The 23,338-nt window shown below is 37.1% G+C and overlaps 1 protein-coding gene across 7 annotated transcripts in view; it reads left to right on the top strand.

Annotated features, from left to right (window-relative positions):
* The window catches only part of MLLT10 (MLLT10 histone lysine methyltransferase DOT1L cofactor), a 144,661-nt gene that overhangs the window by 12,771 nt on the left and 108,552 nt on the right, over positions 1-23,338 (top strand). For 6 of the 7 annotated variants that reach the window (XM_026098559.2, XM_064505949.1, XM_064505947.1 and 3 more), the window contains exons 3-4: positions 2,581-2,660; positions 18,163-18,217. In XM_026098559.2, coding sequence (XP_025954344.2) covers positions 2,581-2,660; positions 18,163-18,217 — 135 coding nt within the window. Of the gene's footprint in view, positions 1-2,580; positions 2,661-18,162; positions 18,218-23,338 lie in introns of those variants that run through there. The other variant, XM_064505951.1, reaches the window with a different exon arrangement.

The raw sequence follows: 23,338 nt of genomic DNA, 5'->3' as shown, positions 1-23,338 counted from the left end.
TCTGTTGAAGATAACCCAGCATAACAACCATTTACTTTAGGTATATGCTCCTTTATAAACTGGCAAGAAATTATTAGGAATTAGTCACAATTTAAGGAGATCTGCAAAAAAAAAATCAATTATTCCTGTTCATGTCAGATTGAAGGCAGAGAGGAGCTGAACAGGATCTATGAAATTAGTCTGCTTATGAATCAGTCAGTATTCTGCTTTCTTAAGAGCCAAGTGATGTTAACTAGTAAGCTAACTCTTTGTGTAATCTCGGAATATTGATATCCCTCCCCCACCCCCCGAATGCTTTCAGAAGTCATACCTAAACTAGTATTCTTCTTGTATTATCTTGGGCGCCTTTATTTGTGTCTAGAACCTCGCTAATAGTATCTGTGAGAGAATTTGGTGTCTTAACACCACAGTACCTGTGGAGCTGAAGTGGTGATAACAACAAAAGTCTGTTTTAGGAAGTGCTTCTAATGTAGGGAGAGACTTCAGTAAATTGGGTACAAGTATGTTGCACTTCTCTTTTTAAGTGCAGGTCCAAATCTGAATTTGAGTCTGGAAGTAAGTGTGCAAAATACTACTTCTTCTGAATCCAGGTGCTACTGTAGAGGCCTTGAGAAAACAAGAACTCTATGTCTTGATTTACTGTTTCATTAATGTTCTATGCATTGAATCTGATGTATCACACGAAGGTGGTAGAGGAAGCATGTCCATTTTAAATTTTCTTTCCATGGTCTGATTAAAATGGGTAGTCCTCATGATCAAAACTGATAGTTTTCATTTGAAATCCAGGCATGAGTATTACCTGTGAGACTTTCTCAGTTGCATTAATTTTTTTAATTGGTTCAGAAGAATCTTTTCTTCAAGCTTTAAGTCACTGGCAAGTTGCGGAGGACAAAATCTCTTCATGTGTTTAGAGACGCTTCATATAGTAGTGGAAGTATAAATCCAAGCAAGTCATGGAACTCTACAGAGAACATTGCAGCATGTCAGAGTGCAAACCTGTAGTGTTTTTTTTTAGGCTCCAGATGTACTCTGTTACATTTGCAGATATAAAAACTTCACTTCAACTTTGGTCTTTGCCCGGCTTGTGTTGCTTTTGGATCTAATTGCCAGCCCTGTCTCTGAGTTGCATTCTATAATTAGTTTCTTACTCTGCACTGTCTCTTGCTAATTTAAATGTGTGATTGCACATTCAGAGTCCCCCACTTAATCTCTAAAAAGGAATTCAAAGTCCCCCCATCTGTACTTAATATAAATGCAACTAAAACAAGATGTTTTCTGTAATGTTAAAAGAACTTTATTGTACAGTAAAAGGGGGTTATCAAGATAGTTTGGTCTGTCAGTACTTGAATAGTGTATTTGAAATCTGACAACTGATCTTAGAATGACTATATTTATGCATATAATAGGAAATAATTTAGTTGACTTTTCTTTGTAGAAGGAAAGGTGTATTAGCCAGATGTTTTAAAAGCCACAGTACTATTCCTGCAGCATTACTTCCTCCTCGCCTTCAGGCTAACATAAACCAGTTACTAGTGGATTCCATCTCTGCTTTTCCTCTTAACTGTTAATTCATCAGATCTCTCTCTCTTTTTTTTTTTTTTTTTAAGTTAGCTACACAGTTAAAATAGCAATTCTATATAAAGAAAATAGAGTAATTGGTAACTGAGATTAAAAATACTGTCAGATTCAAGGTATATTTTTGAGGAAAATTTTGTGGCTTCATTGTAGGTATTAGTCATGAAACTATACGGATATTTGAATATACTCACAGTACTTGTGTTCTTGTAGCTTCATTACACCAACAGTTCTGAGTTTTCTGATCCATGCATTTCAAACATGAAATTCCACAGAAAAAGAGTTTTTATAGTTCCTTTCAAAGCTCTGGGTTTTTATATCCTATAAAAACATAGATGACAGTCTTGCAGAGAAATCTGCATATCTCAAAGTCTATTTTGTAAGGATTTATTTTCTAGGCTGGATATAGTTACACCTGACCCTAACTGTGATGCTCAATTTAGGTCGTATTTGCAGCTCCACGTGAACTTTCAGGAGAAAAAAGCCAAACTTTTAAACTTTGTTCAGTTTCTCATTCCCTATTTAAGACCAGTTATGCTACTCCAAAAGAGTAAGAAAACTTGATTGGAACTAAGTGTATGAATGTCTTATGACAAACTGAGATTGGTTAGTTCTTTTTAGTTTTCTCTTAAAAGCACTTTAAAACAAATGACAGATGTTTGTTATTGTAAAGCTGTTTTACCCATTATGCTAGTAAATGAATAGCAAAGCAGATTGTATATAAAACATCTGCTGCTTTTGAATGATTATATTACTTTTCAAGGTAATCAGTAATTTTTTATTTAATCATAATGAATATTTTGTGTTTTTTTTTTTTAAGTGGAAGTGTATTGTATTTTATTTCTGGTGGCATTTTGTTAGGATTTCACGTACAATGTATAGATGTCAACTTGTCTTGGTAAAATGATATGAGATCTACAATATGAATGTTATAAAAGAGCTTAGTATTAGTTATACTGTAGTGCTGCTTACATTTGCTGAAATATTTTATCTTGTTCAAAACAGCTTGCTATGGGATTGTTCAAGTACCCACTGGACCTTGGTTTTGCAGGAAGTGTGAATCTCAGGAAAGAGCAGCCAGAGTGGTATGTGCTTTGTTTATTAAGTAATGGAAGTTGTAATGCTTGTGTGGATAATATTTACTCAAATATCCCAGTAATTGTAGAAAATAGCTTAGCTTTCTGTCATTATTCCATCTAAGCACTATTCAGAAAGATGCTTTTTATTTTTTAAGTGGAAGTACCTCAACTGTCTCTAAGTATTCTGACAATTTCTGATATTTCTTACACCATTTTTCAAAGAGTATTTTCTTATCTGTGGGGTGGGCTGTGTGTAGTATTGTCTGTTTGATACTTGTATAGTTAAACGTGGGAAGGAAATAGAATCTATCTCCAGTTTTCTTTTACAGCAACTTTAGAGTGCAAGTTGAAAACTTCAATTTAGTAGCACTTAATTGCCACTATTCTTCTTAATTTTGGGATCTAATGCTTAGAATTGACGGTTGTCCTGTAATATTTCTGGTCAAAGAAGCATTTTTTTCTCTGCCTTTTAAACATTTTTTTTATGATAAAATATTGAGGGTTCAGATAATCCTTCTGAACAAAAAACAATGTTTTTTCTTGGTTACATGCAGCTCGACTGTGTTCTTTCTTGTCAGATTTGTCTGTTAGATCAAGCTGCATAATAGCAGTCACTTTCAGAAAAAGAGAAACACTTATCCTTCGTTGGCATTTTTTATTGGCCTTTCAGCAAAAGATAAAGATGAATATTTAGAAAGACTAGCTGTTCATTTACCTCTGAAAATGATTTTATCATATTAAAAGAGAAGGTTGTACAGTATTTTATGGCAGTGTAAACTACTACTAACTTTTGTATCTAAAAACAAATAAAGAGCCTTTCAGCAAATCTTTAGTTACTGTCAGTGACAGATAGAGTGTTTACATGAGCTGTTTGCTGAATGTTTTTTTCCTTTTTTAATGTAAAGTACTATAAAAATGGTAGGATGACTTACCAGGGTGTGAGTTTTTGACACATGACTGAAGAGCTTTATTTCTCTACCTTTTTCTGGCTTGCCATTAATTTTTTTTTAATGCCCTGGTAACCTAGTCCTTCATAGTCCTTCCAAAGCAATTCTGTCAGTGGGAACAAGAACAAATTGAAAATAATGTGCTCTCCAAACCTTTGTCAACAGAAAATCAAAAATGCTACTGTTTCTAAAAAAAGGGCTGTTTCTTGTTAGCCGAGAACTTTTCTTGGGAAGAGCATCAACAATGTAAAGTTTTAAGAGTAACCTTTTTTTTTTTTTTTTTTTTTTAAGTGTTGCTGAATTTTATATATAAAGGTTTGAATGATCTGTAAGATAGGAAAGGAAAAATAGTAGAGGGAAAAGTGAGAGGCAGTTGGAAAGAGTTGGGTTTTTTTTGTTTTTTGGGTTTTTTTGTGTGTGGTGGGGAATTCTCATCAGAATTTAGGATACAATTATTCCTGGCTTCTATTGACACAAGGAATGAAGGAGAACTACTGAGTTCTAAAATAAAGTGTCTCACTGCATCTGATAATTTCTTGAGTTTATCAAAGAGAATAGGTTTGACAGACATTGTTCTGCATTTCTTGGCTGTTTGAAGTTGTTAGCAAGGAATAGTGATGTAATTGACTTTTCTGTCCAGGATATTCTGTCCTCATTTCTACCTAACAAGGGGTATGTTCACGGTGCATTTCAAGTTGATTACTGAACTGGTTAAAGAATCTTTCCCATTTGTAATATAGCATAGGTTTAAATGGTTCTCAAGTGAAATTAAAACTTTTAAGTGCATGTGTGGTAGAACAGGTTGACAACAGCTGAAGTTTTAACAACTACATTATGTTAGTGAGTTAGAAATATGGTGGCTGCCTGTGAGGTTCTTGGGGAAGCCCTTAGCATTTAGAAACTGGACTGAATCTTTGACTTTGGTACAGAAAACTGGAACAAGTTTATCAGACACTGAAGTTGTATCACATTTGCTTGCAAAAGCAAACTTCCTGATCATTGCTACAGAAGCTTACTTCTTCTGATGGCATTTCTGTCTAGAAACAAAACTAGAATTAAATTAACTGTATACTCAGTGTGTATTGTGTCAACTGTATATTCAGTTCAATTAACTATATTCAATGTGACTCTTTTTAAAATCTTTTTAAAGAGAGATATGAGAGTTTTTCACTCTTGGCATGTTTTTCCCTGCTGATGCTCTCTGTAATATATATATATATATATATATGTATGTATGTATATGTATATATATATATGTATATGTATGTATATGTATACACACACACACACACATGTATATAAAGCTGCAGGTAATGCTCACTGGGCAAATAAATTGTTCTGAGAGCAGAGTTAATTGTTCATGTTTAAATTAGTCCTGCTTTAACAACTGAAAGCAATTGACTAACTCTGGAATATGTAACTCATGTAGGTGGGCCACTGAAGAACTTCACTTACCAGCAGGTTAGAGCAGTTGGCTTCCCACACACTTTCACTTGTTGACACTGATGTCTGCTGTGTCTCCTTTCTTTTTTGTGCTGTCACTAAGCTGTTGCATACTGCTGCCCTGTGAGAGCAGAGGCTGATTAGTCAGCCATACAAGCTTCCTGGCTGGTTGATGTTTGTCTTTGGACAGTGAGGTAGTAACCAGTATCTCAGGTTTTGAATGGTCAGCTACTAGTTGGAAAGCACAGTTCCATGTCTCACAAGCTATAGTCTGTCTTGGCCCTAGTCGGTTTTATTTTTACGTGTGTGTGAACAACTGAGATTTACAAACTTGAGCTGTTTGGATGGATGGAGGTGTCTGGTAATTGTTTTATTTATTCATGATTATGCATATGTAGTACATAAGAAATACAAGGATGTGATCCCAATATGCACTTTTTGCAATTATTCTGCAAGTTTTTTTGATATTGCTTGAAAAGTCTTTAATTTTCCCTAAATCAGCTAATTTATCTTAGTTGGTGTATGGTGAGCATGGAACAGGAATCTCTTCAATATGGTTGGGCACCAACTGCTCTGTTTTACCTGTGTCAGGATTGGCTGCTATAACCCTGCCTGTAGCCTCTTTGATGTCTGCAGATGTACTTGAATTTCAGACTCAAAAAGATAAGCAGGGCACATGTGTGTTAATATAAGAAAAATGCTATTAGGATCTGTGTGAGGATGTGTACATATGGAGTAGTATGTAATGGATAGCATCCTGGCTTGGGAAGCTGGAAGGTATATGTATGTTGTCCAGGGGCTGATAATTACTACCATATCTGAAAAGTGCCCCGAGAACCTAAGTTTGGGAATTGTGACAGTACTACTGTTGTTCAAAAAGACTTTTTCGCCATCAACCGTTTATGTGCCAAACCTTTTTCTGGATGATTTTGTAGTAAGAATGATTTAATTACAGCATTTAGTGAGGAGCAAAGTGGCACCATGTTTTGCATTTTACTGCAATCTACTCTTCCTTATGCTTATGATGAAGAGGAGCTGGAATAATTCATGTGACGGAGATACCAGGCAGTACAGAGCCATCCAACATTTGCATAAACATTCAACTTGTGTCCGACCAGGCTTACTACATGTAGGTGCTAGTCCTGTGAATCCACAGAGAGCAGGAGATCTCTGAACTGAACTCCAGTGCTATGAATCCCGGGAAGCTTTATTAGCTCAAGCACAGCTCAACTTGTAACTGTGAGGTCAGCCTGCTTGTAGCTCTACAACTGAATTAGTAAACTGTTAATCTGGATTCACTGGAATATGTGTGTTTTAAGTATGTCATTGGCTCTGGAAGAATGAATGTGTACTTGGCTGGTACTAATTGTTCTAACTTGGTGAAGATGGTGGTTTTTCCACTTGATGTGTCCGTGTTGTCTTTTTTTGATGGGAAGTCTTATGAAGTTGGGTGTAGTGCTGGCTCTAAACTAAGTCTGCGTATTTGTGTGTCACTACAGCTGGCCTAAATAAACCACCTGGTCTTTAGTCTTGGGGGATGTTTTGAAGGTCTGTGACTCCCTATGGAGCTAGCCGCATAGGATTTGAGCTTGTGTTTGTCTGGATCACAGCTGAATCTAGAATTACTGTAGTCTCTGCACTTGTACATGTATATCTCTGTGCGGAGACAGAAAGACCATCTCTGCAGTGTTAGTTTAGATCATGCAATGATTAAGAGTTAGGATTCTGGGCTGCAGAAAGGCAGCTATACTGGCTGCCTCCAAAGCCAGTTCAGGTACACCGTGTTCTCACAGTGATAGGTTCCTGCTAGTAATCCTGCCAGATCTGAGTTGTTTCTGCATCTGCTGCACAGATGATCCACAGTCTGAACACTTTAGAACAGATTTTTTTTTTTTTTTTTTTTTTAATCTTACAACAAGGGTTGTAGTTCTTTCTCTCCAAGATCTTTTTTTCCCAAGCTTTCATCATATATATTCTACAAGTTTGTTATTATAGGGTTGCTCATAAGAGTTGTCGTGTATCCTTAGTTAACCCTCCCACCCTCCTCCTCCCAAAAGCATTTATATGGTATAAATTTTGCCTACAGAAAAGGAGGCAATGAAGGAGGAAATAGGAATGCAGACTTTGTATCATGCAGATAGGTTTGTCATCAGAGTTCTGACAGTTCTGGCTCAACAGGCTGTTTGCATGGGAATAGGATCTCTGTGCCTGTGTTTAGAATTGTTTTTGGTGTGGATATTACACCTGTATCTGTGAACTATAATGGACGTTAATAATTATGGTCACAATAGAGGTGAACTGTAACTTAATTTTAGAAAAAGAACAGCAAGTTGTTGCTTTCTGCTTTTTCTTTGTTTCTTCAGTTTGAAATACTGGCCACCAAATAATTTCAGGATTAGTACTTACTGTATCTTCTCTTTGAAGGTATCTCTTCAAATAATTCTTACTGCGACTTTGAAATGAATGCTTGTTTGTATGTATTATTTTTTTTTAAGGTTAAAGGAATATTTCGTATGCGAATCTGCTACTACAACTGACTTTAAGATTGCTAGAACAAGTAATAGGAAAGTTGCTTTATTTCTGAGCAATTGTTATTTGTGTTTTTTTACACAGCAGTAGAATAGGAAGCTTGTAAATAAGAGAAAGGAAAGCGACTGTAAAATACAAATTACTAGAAGATTTTTATAAATATGTGAAACTGCTATTTATTAGTAATGGGCCCTGTCAAAAAACAAAGCCCAATCCTGTCTCCTATGAATGACTCGGCAGCTGGGAGGCAATGAATATTTTTTCATATCTGGTTAACTAGAATAAAACGGCTACCTGAAGATGCTTAGGCTTAGCATGTGAAATTTCTGCTTTTAGTCTAAAACCTTACAGGTTGAGTCATATGCATTTATTGCTCATTAGATAGACGGGCGACTGTTGCTTAATTTGTATTCTTTCAGCAGGAGAAAGTAATTTTTTCCATTTAAATTCCTTGCTTATAAGTAGTGATTACAGACCCTTAACTTTGTTGCACTGTGACTCCAAAAGATGACAGAATTGCTTACTGCCACATAATGTCTGGTCATCAATGTTGTACCAATGGTGGAAGATGCTTCAAAAACAGAATATAGTTTCTGTGCATTTTCCATTCTAACTGGTGACTTGAACCTTGTATGCACTGTCTTGTGTGCTCTGCATGTCAAAATGAGAGCATTAATGCTGTTCCTGATTGTGCTGCCTCTGTGCTCTATTTTTTTTTGTGTTGCATTCTTTCTTTCTTGTATGCATACTTAGTACTTGGTTCTTAAATGCACAGCTGAGTTCATAAACTTACTTGGAGCATTGTCTTGCAGCAGAAAAAGTCTGCTAATTATTTTTTTTAAGAGTTTTGCTTAGTTACAGTTTACCTACATGTATACCTTATTTGCATGGTAGAGTATATTTACATTATGCTAAATGTGGATACGTAGAACATTCAGACTTTAAGACATAGCATAAAATAATTCCATCACTGAAGTACTACTTGATCAAAAATTTTTTAATATAGGTATCAATTTACCAGGTACCTTTGGTAGATGCTCTAAATATTCTGTAGCAAGATTATTAACCAAAATAAATAGATTCTAGCGCAAAATATCTTCCATTGTAGAAACTGCTTAATTCTTACACAGAAATGTTTTGGGATTGTTAGTTTCATTTACTAAACTGTTCAAACACAGGCAGAAGTAGTCTCTAAAATAAGCAAAAGCTCCTCAAATGCAAGGAACCTTAAAAATGCATGCTAGCATTTTATGTTATGCCTAGACATTTTTAGGGTACCATTGTAATATGTTGCTGGAGAATACTAGAGTCATTATTATCCTACTGGCCTGGTGACAAAAGCTTGGGTGGCTGGTTGGAAATCCAGCCAAACATGACAGATATTTCTCATAGCCTTCTGACACTTTTCCTTAAAGTTTAATTGTCTATGTTTATCATATGGATTTCTGTGACATCTGGCAAGACTTGCTGGTTTCAAGTATGTAGTGGGAAATTTATGGCTTCGGACTTCTGAAGTTGGAGGAACCAGATTTTGATACGTGCCTCTTCTATGAGAGCTGTATGTCATCATAACGTTCAGTTGTATTCTGTCACCTCTCTTCTAGTTACCTTATTTGTATTGAGTAAAAGGATGACTAAATGTCACCTGTAGTATATACTGACTGGATGGTCTTGAAAGAAAAAGAATGCTGATTTGCATGTTGAGTGCCTCTAATCTTCTTGTCACGTTCTGTAAATTTATTATCTGTAGATGTTTTTGACAGAACTAACTGAATCTGCATATATTTTTATTTGATTTCTTGATAAAGAGAACTAGGTTGAGTCTCTTTAATTTATCCAGGTATAAAACCCAAAATGCTTCAGGTACTCAGTCTGTTTTTCTTCTACCTGTCAGGTGTCTGTTTTTAAAAAAGTTCTCTACTTCTCCTGAGACAGATGACTGAATAGAGATGGGGCAGAGATTTGGCAAATTTGTCAGCATCAAGATATGATTATTTGAAGATGGAGATGACTTAATTTCTTAAGTTGTCAAGTTGCAGAACATAGCACTTACGAAGAGAAGTACTGACAGTACGCGTTCGTTTGCTCTATTAGTGGTGTCAGCCAGTTGGGGATTCTTGAATGCTTTCCTCACAGTCGTAGAAGATCTTACGATTCCGGTTATTTCTTCACTGTGGCTTATAGATGCTGGAGTCTTGTACAAATCATAGGTTAGAAACACTGGAACATCAGTAGTTCTAGTTTGCTTCTTTTCAGGTATCTATATCAAAAAAATGTGTAGTTATCTAGCTACTTGCTGACTTTATTGCTTCAAATACTTGTATACTTGCAAGCTTTTATTTATAGAACTGTTTAGATAAGAAAACAGAAGATGGATATTTTGTGGGCTTACAAATAAGGTCTTAATTCTCGGGTACTGTGGATTGAGACCAGTGAGAAGATACCTTCCTGCATAGCTATAGTTGAGGAAGTAATCACTAAGAAAATGTGTGTTGGGTTGCACAGACAGCAGTCTCTTTGGCTGGCCATGTATTCCCATGGCAGCTTTTGGAAAAGAGGTTGTATAGTTTATCCTGTTTGTGCTGCTGAACAAATGAGAAGTGAGGTTTTGACTCCAGTAACTGTCCTGAGGCAGGGGTTTCAAAAACCAAAATTAAACTGGACGGGGAGGTTTGAAAGTACCTAGTTTGATTTAAGGAAAAGTCATCAAGGAAAAGATCAGTAAAATATCAGAGTTAAAAGGGCTTGATATGAATACGTAGTCTGAGTTTGGTAGGAGTAGAGGTTCAGTCATTTCAGCAGCATCTGGGAATGCTTGTTAGTTTTATTGGACTTTCTGGAGGCTTCAAGGGCTGCAAGAATGATCTTTGATTAGTCTTTGTATGTTGGCAGTATCAGTTTTGCTTCATAGAATATAGTTAAGGAGTAAATGGAAAAATGAAATGTCACTGGGTTCTGAGGGTAAGTTATTGTCAGCAGATGTAGACATGGTCGGTCTGATATACATCCTGTTGCAGGGTCTGTTTTTGTACTAACTGCCTGTGAATTCTCAATCTGTGGATAGAATATATGTCAAGATCTAAACTTCCACTATACTTATTCACCCCACTCTGCAAATATCTGTGATTTTTTTCATCTGTTTGTCCAACTTTGGAGAACGAGTTCTTCGTAGACTGCTCAGGCATGTGTCTTTCTGTTAGATACTCTGATTAGCTGAATTAGAGTTTGGTTTTCTGGTAAGTATAATCTAGCTATATGTTGTGAAGTAGTTGGTACAATTTTGCGCATGTCTGTTTGTCTTCAGAATATGGTATCTGCTTTTAGTAGGAGCTATGTTTACATTGATTTAGTAACATATTTGTCGGAATGTAACACAACCTGAACACTAAAGTGACTCCAACACTAAAGTGACCCCAATTTTTTCCAGATTTAGGAGAGGGGGAAAAAACAAACATTCTTATTTTCAATGCTTTCATTCCAATGTATATGTGTTATTTTCTCCCCAAAGCTGCTACTTTTTTTTTTTTTTCTTTTAATCAAAGAAGCTGCCCAAAACACTGGGGGGAAAGAGAGGATGTAAAAAGAAAAGCATAAAAGGAAAATGATAAAACTTAAGACTTTTTCCTCTGTTTGGAGAGGACAGGATACTAGTTCCATACCTTTTGGGGGAGAAGGAAGATAAAGAGCAAAAAAATTCTGGTTTAGAAGATAATTTTGGTTTAAAAAAAAAATTGAATGAAAGATTTCAACTGGTTACATATAGATACGATTACTTAAGTGCAGTGTTGGCATAACTGAATCTTTAGACATGTTTTATGATCAGCTTTGTATTCATAGTTATTTTCTAGATATAAATTGGTTTTGTGGGATTTTTTCTTCTTTTTTCTTTTTTTCTTGAATTTTTACATTTTGGCAACAGTGGCTATGTTCTTGCCATCATTAAATTGGTATACACTAACTGTAGTAACTACTCATATGGATGTTTACTCTTCTGAGCCATTTTTTAAACCCATATTAAGTTACTTTCTGTTTTCTGAAGTAGTAGTGTCTAAGGCTATCTGGTATATTCAAAACCTATGGAGTTGGGAAAGATTGCCTTAGATCTGGTACAGAGTATCAGAGGTGACTTTTTTGTATGCTTTCTTCTGCTCATGGAGAAGAAATTTTGTCATGAGATGAAATGGGATGGAATATTGAACAAATGAAGCTACAGGACAGAATTTAGTGAGGGGGTGAATATCTGGATACACGCAGCTGTGCTAAAAGCTTCCAAAACTATTGATGGGTGGGAAGCAAGGTTGATAAGAGCATCTGGGGCTGCCAGTTAGCAAGCCATGGATTAGAAACTAACTTTCTAAACAGCTGCTTTGCTTACCTTCATAAATACAACCATGTGCTTTGGGAATATGTTGAGTTAGTGCATTTTGATGTGTACAGAAAAATCCGGCAGCATAGCATGGTTTAGAATAGATGTAGTTGGAAGCAAGTTCAGAAGTGAAACAGTAAAATAAATTGTTTGTCACTCTCATTCTCTTTCCTCCTATGTTAAGTTCTAAGAAAGTCATGAGTGTTTGAGATGGAGTGGGTGCCTGTTTTTTTTTTTTTTCCCCCGCGCACAGAGACATGAACTAAAACTCACAACAAAAATAAATGGATTTAAACACTCTAGTGTTTGACTAGTGATTAATATGAGCAGCAGAGTAATTTTTTTTTTTTTTTTTTTTTTGTATGTCAAATTGTAATTCCTGTTCAGGAAAGGTTGAATGAGGTTGAGTGCCAGGTTTTGAGAACTGTTACTGATTTTGTGTACCTTGCTGTTCAGCAATGTATTTCGTAAGGTATTTTATTTATAACTTTAAGGGTCATGTATTCCAGTCTTTTAAATGGTTTCCTTTTAGTTAAATCACACTTTGTTTGCTATTGTCAAACAATATGAAACAGCAATTCTGTGATCAAAATGTACTCTGGATGAGAACTATTCCAGAGGAATAGGTGTCATGCTGAGTACAGTACAGTTTGGGATGGAAAGTAAACTTGTAAGCTAAACAGTTTGCATACGTGGCTTATGCCTGTTCCAAAACTTAAAATACATGAATGTCAGGCAAATATCAAAACAAAATAGGGCTAGGACTGAGTCAAGAAATAGGTCCATTTTTCATAATGCTCTAGAAATTAGTCCGTTTCGGTGTGTTGTTTTTATTATTATTTTTTCCCCCGTCAGAAAGAATTCCCTCAGAATTTTAGAATCCTTGGAAAGATTCCTTCAGCTGGAATTCCACAAGCACTTAGAGCCAACATAAATGATGCCACTTCCTATCCAGGGTGGTTGTATCCTTATCCAGTTCCCTGTCTGTGTGCCTGTTATGTTCTTTATCTGGCAGTAGTGCTCACGTGACCTTGTGGAAAGATGGCTTAAAGAAGTGATCTGGCTGAAAACTAAAGTGCAAAAAAGGAAGGGGGGGGGAGAGTATTTTATTTTTAGCTCACTGATCAGGATTTCCATATGGTCAAATGAATGCTCTTCTAACGGCAGGGGAGGCAGTAGAAAGTACACAGCAGGGGATGGCAAGTGATCCTCTTCTGGCAGTAGTCTGCAATTATGTTAGCTTAAAGTGAACCTGAATTAAAGTCAGCTGGAACTGCGGCCTGATTTCTCAGCTAACATTTAGGAACTGTGATCTATTTAATCTGCTGTAGATCTTTTCATGTTATTTAGGTTAATTAGTCGTACTGAGACACACTGCTTCATTGCAATGCTGGGGATTCAGTCCTGCAGGATTTTACTTGGTTGCAAACTAGTGTTTGAGTGAATACTTCCATTGGCCTACCTTAGATCAGAATTCAGTAAAAATACATGCTTAAGTATTCTTATGGCCCTTGTTTTCTTAAAGCAAGATATGGTGTGTAATGGATGTCCGCAGAGTGACACAGATCATGTTTTATGAAACTTATTCTAAATTTACAGAACCCTGAGGGAAGAACAAGGTTATGTTCCTATTATTCCTATCTTTTCTTCTTTCCTACTTGTACTTTCTCCTATCTCTCTTTATCTTCCTTATCTACGTAAGTCTCTTAGTCTTTCTCTTAAAAGAGAAAAGTCTCTGTCTTGGTCTTCTGCTTTCTCTGTCTGATTAAATGAGTTTATGTATGCCCTTCCTCCTTTTCCTACTTGAAAAAATTGCTGGAGTTAGGTTAAACAAAAAAGCTCCAGTAATTAGATTTGTCAGATTCCCACAAATACTCCAACAGGTTTGCCTGTTTTTGTCAGGAGTATGTACTGTTAGCTAACCATTATGTAGTGCTGCTTTAAGGTAGTTGTTGCTCGTGGCCGAAATGGAAAGGAATATTTATCTGAAATAGGGGGAGAAAACTGTGGGCTGTGATACAGTGGAGCCAAATTGGACCGTAATGCAATATTGGATTTCTTTTCTTTTTAAAGGTCTGTCTTTTAGTTTTCCTATTTTCATCTTCCTCTCTGGGAATTCTTTGTGCTCATTATCTCTAGTGGACATCTCCATTCTTATTTTACTGTTCTTTATTTCTTCTTGCTTATTTCCACTTTTTTAATAATGAAGAAAAAATCTGTTGTTTTCCCCTTCTGCCAGGGCCTCCCATACTTTTGGCCACTTTACGTCTCTGCTGTATGGCTTTTTAAGGTTGGATCAACTGCCAAAGGACCCCTCAGGAGTCACTGTTTTTTTTTTTTCTTCAGACCCAGGCAATCTCAATTCATCTGGCTGCTAAGGTTACTGGGTCATCCTTTTTTCCCCTAAGTGACTTGCTACTTTTGTTGCTCTGAAGTGCATTGTGACAATCACACTATCAGACTGTTCAAACTGCAGATCTGTGAGGTTGGTTTCTCTCTTCTCCTCTCCAGGAGATCTCATAGTCCCAAGCAATTCTTGCTGAGAGTTCATCTGAATTCTGCTTGGACAGAAGCCAGATCCATGAACTCAATCTGTTCGATCAAGGAGTTGTAAAAATTAGATGTCCCATGTTACACGTTGTAAGGATAGGAAAAGAGGGAACAGCTGTCACTGGCTGCAGCTTCAGTCTTCTTTCAGCCAGTACTGGTATCTTTTTCCTTCATCTTCCTTAAATCTAATTCAGCTGGCTCTACCTATGTGCTGTAATGTTTCAGGTGTTTTTTTTTCCTGGTTTATTTAGTAGTTCCACAAAACTTTTTTTTGAATGTTTGGACAATAAACCCATCTCAGAAATTCTTTACCAGGACTAAGACTTATGACCCACAACTGGAGAAGAGAGCCCGTGCATGGTCTGTGTGCTCATATGTGAGACATCATCTCGCCATCCACACAGAGCCCTTTGTTCCCTTTGCTGTTGCAGAGATCCAAGCTTTATTTCGCTGTACAAGTTGTACGTGAAGTGGTATTTAGTGAAGAGGTTCGTCTGTTGTTGTTCACTTAGAAATGTCAAGATCCACCCATAAGTCAACTGGAAAAAGGAGACACTGCTCAGATAAGCATTCAAATAAGAAATTATAAGTTACTGGACTTATGAGATGTATACGTATGCACACAATTACTTTATTTCCTTTCTGCTGCAGAATCCTTTGTAACAACATAATTTAGTTGTTTTGGAAATGTCTAAGGTATTTTTTCAGAATTTGCAAATTCTCAGGTCAAAGTGTCACTTCCTTTGAAATGATATATTGCTGTAGAGTTTTAGAAGTGCTAATAACTTAATTAAAAAATACAATGGAAAAATATTTACTATTTTACTTGCTATCCTTAAATAGGCAGGGATGAGGTTCATTATGAAAAATTTATTTCAGTGAATTTTTGTCAAATTCATTGGAGAAAGAAAACAGTCAGATGGTTTTAGTGTGTGATGTGTGTTGGATTGGGAGAAAAATGGATAACGGGATCTGAGAGGGTATAGGTTGATAACAAATTACGTTATGACCTGGAAGAAGGAAGGGAAATGGTCGCTGTGTGGTGTGTGTTACTCACTGCAGGGTGTGTGAATTATTCCGATGCTACTTCGTTGCAGATTGTAGCCAGAAGTCACAGCCCAGAAGGTGCCCTGTATCCTCAGAGTCCAAGTATCCCCAGCCCCAGCTCCCTGCCTGGGAGAGGGTTCCTGCAGGGCTCCCTGCACTCAAGCTTTCTTCCAGTGTCAAAGTTCCGTCCTCCACTTCAGTTTTCTGCTTTCTGTCTTCTGTGACTGGTTGCAGCTAGGGCTGCAGAGGAGTGATGAGGGGAGACCTAATGGACCCAAGTCCTACAGGGATATGGGACAAAACTCAAAAAATCAGTGGAATGTGAGCTCTGCAGAGGCTGGATGGAGCACACTTAACTCTTCTGCATAAAGGACTGGTTCAGCTCCTTGTCACTCAGTGTCCTGTGATCATTTTTAAGTGGTGGTAAAGTTTGCTCAAAATGTTTGCTCACTGTGATTATTTCTGCTGCAAAGCTACAGTTCCCTGCCTTCAGTTTTGCTGATGCAACCGTTTGTGGGATTGTGCTGCAGATTGGATCAGTGATATGACCTGAATTAATAATAATTAAATAAAAAGTTAATTTCACTTCATTTCACTGAGGGCAGCCCTATAGATAGTTGCCTCAGCACCTGAGGGAGTAGTAGAAGCAGATGAGTAAGGGAGAGGTGAAGGGAAAGAGGCGAAGATAACCTCCTAAACTGGTTTTACCACTGAAGAAAATGTACGTCATGCTTCCACAGGCTTGCAGAAGGGGGGCAAGGTAGACTAATTAACAGCTTCCCTTGTTGCAGTGTTAGATACATAATCTCAGCCCACTGGGCTTAAGCTCCCAGCTGGAAGCTTTGGAGTGGCAGCAAACTTTATTGTACTGTCAGACTTGATATTATTTCTTGCTTTGAGAATCTGATTCACTGTATGGGGAGTTTGCAAAAAATTAACCTACAGACACTAAGTGTCTTACAGTAGCTAGCATCTGCTGTTTGGAGAGCTGAAATGTTAAAATACAACTCACATACTACATGTGTGTGGCCTGTACAACTTAACAAAATTTTGCGTAGTAAGATTTTGTTTGAAATGAGCTAAGCATTTTCAGCTGCAAAGAAATCCTCTTGTGTAATGCTCTGAGTCCTCAGGCAGCCTGAAAAAAATGATTCAGACATTTTCAGCCATTTTAACCTCTTAAGTTTCACCATAGGTTTAACACTGCCTTTTAATAAATTTCTGGTCCTTTTAGTAGATGAATGTGAGGGGAGGAAAAGTGAAGCAAAGAACAAAACACGAAAAGTGAAGCAAAGAACAAAACACAAGTAATCCTAAAGATTCTTCTTTGTCCAGTGTCCAGCTGTTTATACCAATCTACTAAGCTAAAATAATTTAAAAACTTGTCTTCTATTCTACCCTTTTGTGAAATTCTTTTTGCTGCTAATACCAGCCTTATAGGTGAAGAGGAACAGATAGCCCTCAAGATACACTTTAGCTGTATGAATTTCAGGAATCAAATGCTTTATTCCTTAAATAAATTTGGGCAATCTGTTTCTGAGGCACTTGCAGCATTGTCGGTTTCTTTATCTGCTGACTTGCCAGTTAGCTGATAAGGAAAAATAGTGCTGTTCAGGGAACACAGAGAAGATCTGTACTTAAGATGTCCCCTTCCATTTGAAGGATATGGTATGAAGTTTACATCTGATGATATGACTTTTCTTCAGTTTCTTAGAAAGCTTGTTAGATTGGTGTGCTTTGAGTTGTGTCTGATTTGGGAGTATATAAAGGTTGCAATAAGCTGATGTCTCAGTATAGGCTCTCCTGTAGTGCTTATTCCTTGCATGTCATTTGCAACAGTTGAAGTGGAATATTTCTCAAACCCGTTCCATTTTTGTCATCTCTGAACTGATTTGGAGTTGGTTCATGCTACTCTAGGACTAGGTAAACTTCATATTAAGGAAGTTAATAGTGGCAGCTATAACAGAAAGAATATACTGTTGTGGTCCTGGTGGATGTCAAAAGAATAGGTTGTCAAACTTCAAGTTTCAAGACATCCAGTCTGTGGGAATTTCAAGGATGGGTCAACTTCTGACCTTTTCCTGAAACGGAAAGCAAGATTGTTTTCAGCTTTTTAGAAAGAATAAATGTCAGCAGTGACTTTGTGAAGCCAGCTAGAATGTGTGCACCTGTACTAATTATATCCGTGGTGCATCTTTGTGATTGACCACCTTGGTGAACTCTGAGATCCCAGGAGAAAGAAATATGGTAGGGAGTCCTTGGATTGTGCCCAAGTTTCTTATCACCAAGTAAGCCTACCCTATGCTGTAGTTTTTGGAGGCCTGCCTCCAGAATTCCAGGGTGTGGAATCCACTAATAAAAACTTGGAGGTAGGATTGCAAATAACTTAAATAATAAAGATCTGAATGAAAAAGCTTTGTTTGTGATGAACTAATGTTAACATTAATAGTCAAGTAAAGGTTAAGGGAAAACACACCTATTCACTTTTAGAGAATGGTTCCTTTCTCTTCCTCCCCCCCCCCCCCCCCCCCCCAGTGACAGATAACAGCTTTAATTTGTGTGGTTTCTTTTGCAATGCTTCTATGATCATTCCATTTTTTTATTTTATTTTTGCTTTTTTTCCTAGAGATGTGAATTATGCCCTCATAAGGATGGTGCTTTAAAGAGAACAGATAATGGGGGTAAGTTTTATTCTTATTTTTTGTGAACTCTCTTATCTTGTATGAGGAGAATAAAACCGTGAAGAGAATACATAGGAATCCTAACCGTAAACCAAAAAGAGCAACAAGTTTATCAAGCTAGCTGGTTTGGAAAGAGGTAAATATTTCACAGTAGGCTTTGCTTGTCCAGTTTAGGTTGCATTTAGTTTGAGAACATCAATCATTGGTTTTATTTTTAGATAAGAGTAAAAGAGAAACTGCATTTTAATACAAGATTTAATATTAAGGTTTGATAAAGAGAGAGGATAAATTGTATATGTATTCAGATGGAGTTTCAACATTTATAGAAAGCTGTTAGAAGTGCATCATTCATTCTTATGCAGGAAGGAAAGTGGATTTTAAGTCTGTAGCCTAGACTGAATGCACCAGTACATTTTAAAAGGATAGCTCTTTCATGCATGGCTTACTAATAGGTTCTACAACAAAGAAGTTAGAGCTGAAAAGTTGGAGTAGTGATTTACTGTGCCTTGCATCTTTCTAATTGCATCTTGCAGGATATCATCAGTTCTGCTCCTGCTGAGTAGAATTGCTAAAGGAATTCTACTGAGTAGTCTGTCTTGGTTATATTTTTACTAATAGCTGGGTGATATGAAATTAACTTTTCAATCACTTTTGGAAAACCTTGTTCTATCTTGATTAGATACCTCTGAATTCCAGTTCCTTATCTATCTTGAATTAGCCTAGTCATTTTGACAGTGAGACACCCCTCCTGTGAGGGGAGAAAGGATAATCAGCGTTCTAGATTTCGTTTGGACAGTCTATATACATTGTATTCTGAAAGTTTTATGCTGCACGCATAATACTCTAACTAAATTTATATCTTTGCTTCAGCTTAGTGTTGATATAATTGATACAGGTTGGTTTGTTATTTGCGTAGCGGTTGAGTTACAGGAACACAGAGCCTGCCTGAATTCGGGCTGATCTGTACTTTCTCTTGGGTACACTTTGTGGTGTGGAGTGTATGTTCTGACATTATTCATTGTAGTATCTGGTCATCTCAAACATGTTAATGAGTGTTGTGTCATTTGTGGGTGTCCGGGGGGTTATATCGAGTCTACATTGCCTCTGTATCAGTGAAAGTACCTTAAGTACCAGTCCATTACGTTAGCCATGGAACTATTCTTCCTCTCAAAGGTTGGTAACATGGCAGTGTTGAGTTAATTTATTAAAAATAGCAGCTGGATGCTTGCTTTTTAGGAAATGGTCTATAAGAATGTCTCAGCTTTTGAAAGCTACAGTAAATTTTTTTGAACTAAAAAGTAACTGAAGTGTTTCTGTTTTTATACCTAGTGGTAGTCAGGAATGCTTTGTTTTTCTGTATGGTAATTTTGAAGGTGGTTGGTGTGTCTCTCCCTCCCTCCCTCTCCCTCCCTCCCTCCCTCCCTCTCCCTATTACAATATAGCCATATTTCTGACATAGAATACCTCATTGTATTGCGGATAGAACATATAAAAAGAATAAAAACTGTCTTATACCTAACACTGGAGTTGCATGACTTCGGCTGTCACTTGTTCTGGAACTATGTCAACTGCCAGAGTTCTTACAGACTTGTAAGATGAAGGCAGTGACCAAAAGGGACAGTGTCCAAAATGCTTGAAGCGGTCTTTGAGTGCTTCTCAAAGTATCTATCTCAGTATACTATCTCAGCTCTTGCTCCAGCTATGCTGTTTAGGCATTGTGCTATTTTAGATGCAACTTTCTATTGGAGTTATAGGATTATACTGGTTATAGGATTTTTTTTTTTTTTTTAATCATACCTATAGGATATACTTAGCTTCCAGTATTTGATTTGGAAACGAGTTTTCGCCAACTAGCGTTGTTGGACAGGTTGTATTCAGCTATCTCACTTGTATTACAGCAGAGTTTCTAAATTGTGGTATTATTGACATTACATTTCTGTCAGCCCTCATGAGTGTACAAAAACTTAAAACTTCATATCAGAAAAGTCTTAAGAATTTTTTACTTCACTTTCTGAAAACAGCCCTCCTTCTGTAATAGGTCTTGTAGGTCATAGTACTGAATGCTGCAAATTCTACCTTATGGACCAAATGTGCTTTAAATAAAAGCTTTACAGAAGGATATAAACTTGGACTAGTCTTGCATTTCAGAAATCTGTGTTGTTAATCTGAAGCTTTTCCTTCAGAACGTCAGCTAACAAGGGACTGGGATTGTTCCAGAACAGTTTCAGACTTTAGGAAGAATTGTTGAAGACCTTTAATTGTCACAGTCTTGTCTGGTTAAAACCATGTTTAACCCACTGGTTAATACTTGGGTTTTTTTTTCAATACTCTTGTGCCATTTGTCGCTAAGGGCGATTAAAAAGATGCAAATTTTCCTGAAGAAATTCTGAGAAAACATTTCCAATAAATCCTTACAATGCTCTGACTTCAGAAATTTGTAGTTACGGAGTTTATTTGTAAGTGTAGAAATAATTAAATGGTCTTAGCTTTTCAGAAAAAAAATAGAAATAAACTTCACTGATTTCTGTTTCACTGGAATAAAATTATACTTCTGGCAACAAGTAACTTTGTGTGTCCAGAAAACCAGTGCAATTTTTGTTTTGGCTGTTTAATTCTATGTGGATATAACTAGAGCTCATATATTGTCTGCTGCTCTTGTAGGTATTTTCATTTTGGTAACAGTCTTCTGGATATTTGCTTTCTACTAGTGTGGAAAAACATATTTATTTTGGGTGCTGAAGATACTGTTTTTCTGTTACTTTAGGAATCTATGTTTTTTGTCTATTGACCTTTTAATGTAAGGTTCTGTGATTTGCCTAGCCTGGAATAAGGCACTATTACTGCAGGCACTGGGCTGCAGGCTATGTGTTACTTCCTTCTCCTTTGTGCTGGCACTAGTATTTAAACTTTTTTTTTTCCCCCGGGTTAATTTTCAGCTAAATGAAATAAGTTCCCTGATCCAGCTGACCATGCTAATACTGATATCAGGGAAGGTGCAGAACTATTCTTTTAGCAGCACCCTAGACTTGTATTGTCTTTTAAACTGTCAGGGGGAAAACTATACCAGAAAGCAGCCTAACCTTTTAGCTCATATGTAATAGTGTTTTGTTGTCTTTAGCAGAACTCTGGGGCCTTGTTTGCGTTTTTGACAAAGTAGCCTGGGAATCAAACTTCTGCTGTTGTCAGGTATAGGAAATAGTGTGGGTGTGGTTTTTTGTTTTTTGTTTTTTGTTGGTGGTGTTTTTTCTTTATGTCACATTGAAATTGCGTTGTGTGTTCTTCTTCCTTCTCCCTCTCCTTTTACTGGCCTATTACTTTTACCTGAATTCTAGAAGATAAGCACTTCGTTAGATCCGTTTTTACTCCTTTATACTTTTGGATGGAGACATCTACTGTTCCTTAGTTATGTTTATCAGTACAGTTACTAAGGGGTAGTGCCAGCTTCTGCAGTACCATCTATGGTAAGTACAGAATTTCAGATTTCAGTGATATCATAAATGCAACATTCTTGGAGCAGTTCTGTCATACATTTTACGCAGAAGTTGACAGCGCTAGCAGCAGATGGTAACAGAAGAGAAACATATCATGGAAGCCAAAAGCTTTTGGCCTGCTATCTTTATCAGTATTTAACTGGATTCTTGGGAAAGCCCAGTCCTTACATGCTCTCTCAGGTTAATTTTCCAGCCTGGAGGGATTTATGCTTTGGGACTTCTTGATCCAGAGGTGGTGCCTTTGTGTTTAGTAGCCTGTGATGGATTCTTGTTCCATTAATTTATTGAATTTATACGAATTTTCAGTGTCCATAGTGTCATGTGGCAAGGAATTTTACAGCTGATCTGTACATCGTGTGAAAATGTACACTAGTTTGTTTTGAGCCTATTGCTATACAATGTTTGATGCCATCTAGCAATTGCCTAGGAAATGGCATTGAGCAGTTATTCCATGTTCATCTTCTCACTACCTCTTCTGGTTTTATAGACCACTCCATATTCTTTTCATGGCTCATTTTCAGGATGAAAGGCCCCAGAGTGATTGGACATTCCTTGTACAGAAGTCTGATCATCACTTTTCACTTTCCTTATATCTCTTCCAAATGGTACATAATCCTTACCTGAGCTGAATATGATATTATAGAAAAGCAAATCTACTGCACTTGAGGCCGTGGAGTCTCTAGGCAGTAAAATGATTACAGCGTGATTTAGTGTTGTCTAATGCAGACTGCTGATAGTTATGGGTTGCCATTTTTTTGTACAAACTGTCATTAATTACAAAGAATTTTCACTAGTCTAAACATACAAACTATCTTGCATCAGGAGTAGATCCTGAAATTGGAACAAAACTTGTCTTATTTGAATGAGATTTTTGTTTGAAAAATGCTCTTAAAATTGAATGCACTGTTCCCTATATGTGCTCTGAAAACAGATGACGTGGGTAACTTAAATTTTTCAAGCATTAACTATTTTTACAGCCATAGTTAAGCCTTGACTATTTGAGTTGTTGGGTGTGGGGTGGAGCAGGGGAAGTTCAGATATCCCAGATAATAGAAACCACTTGGGTAATACGGTTACTAGAGAGTATTATGTAAACATTTTGTTTAGTCAGTGCTGCAGACTCATCCAGATGTTTCTGCACCAAGTTGCCAGTGTGCCTGGTTCTGGAAGGATGAAAGAGTGTTTCTGAAGCCCTAGCACCAAGAGAACCTGGCATTTTTTGTTGATCATAACCTTTCTTGATACACTGGAGGGTGCATGGATACCTGACTGTTATTGGAGCAGCGATGGTGTCTGCTCTTGCCCTAATTAGAACCTGTGGTGAGTCCCAGTAGATTATTCTGTCTGGATTTGAACTGACTCTGTCCTAGTGTGTGCTTCGGTGTCTCTCCAGTGCTTTCCATTGCGAGAATCCTGAACTGACCCTGAACAGAATCAGCTAAGATCTGGTTGCACGTATTTGTTCAGTCTCTTCATACTGTGACCAATTTCAGGTCATTCTGCGTCTCCACTTCCACGGATCTTGGAAACAATACGGCTGCCTTTAGCAGAGTGCTACTTGTACTAATATCCATGATGTAGCTAATCCGTCAGTGGATTATCTATGTTGAGGTGTTAAGAATTGACTGTA

Source organism: Dromaius novaehollandiae, chromosome 2 (assembly GCF_036370855.1).
Source record: "Dromaius novaehollandiae isolate bDroNov1 chromosome 2, bDroNov1.hap1, whole genome shotgun sequence".
NCBI classification, from domain to species: domain Eukaryota; kingdom Metazoa; phylum Chordata; class Aves; order Casuariiformes; family Dromaiidae; genus Dromaius; species Dromaius novaehollandiae.
Note: the sequence above shows the minus strand (reverse complement) of the source record. Positions and strands in the feature narration are given on the sequence as shown.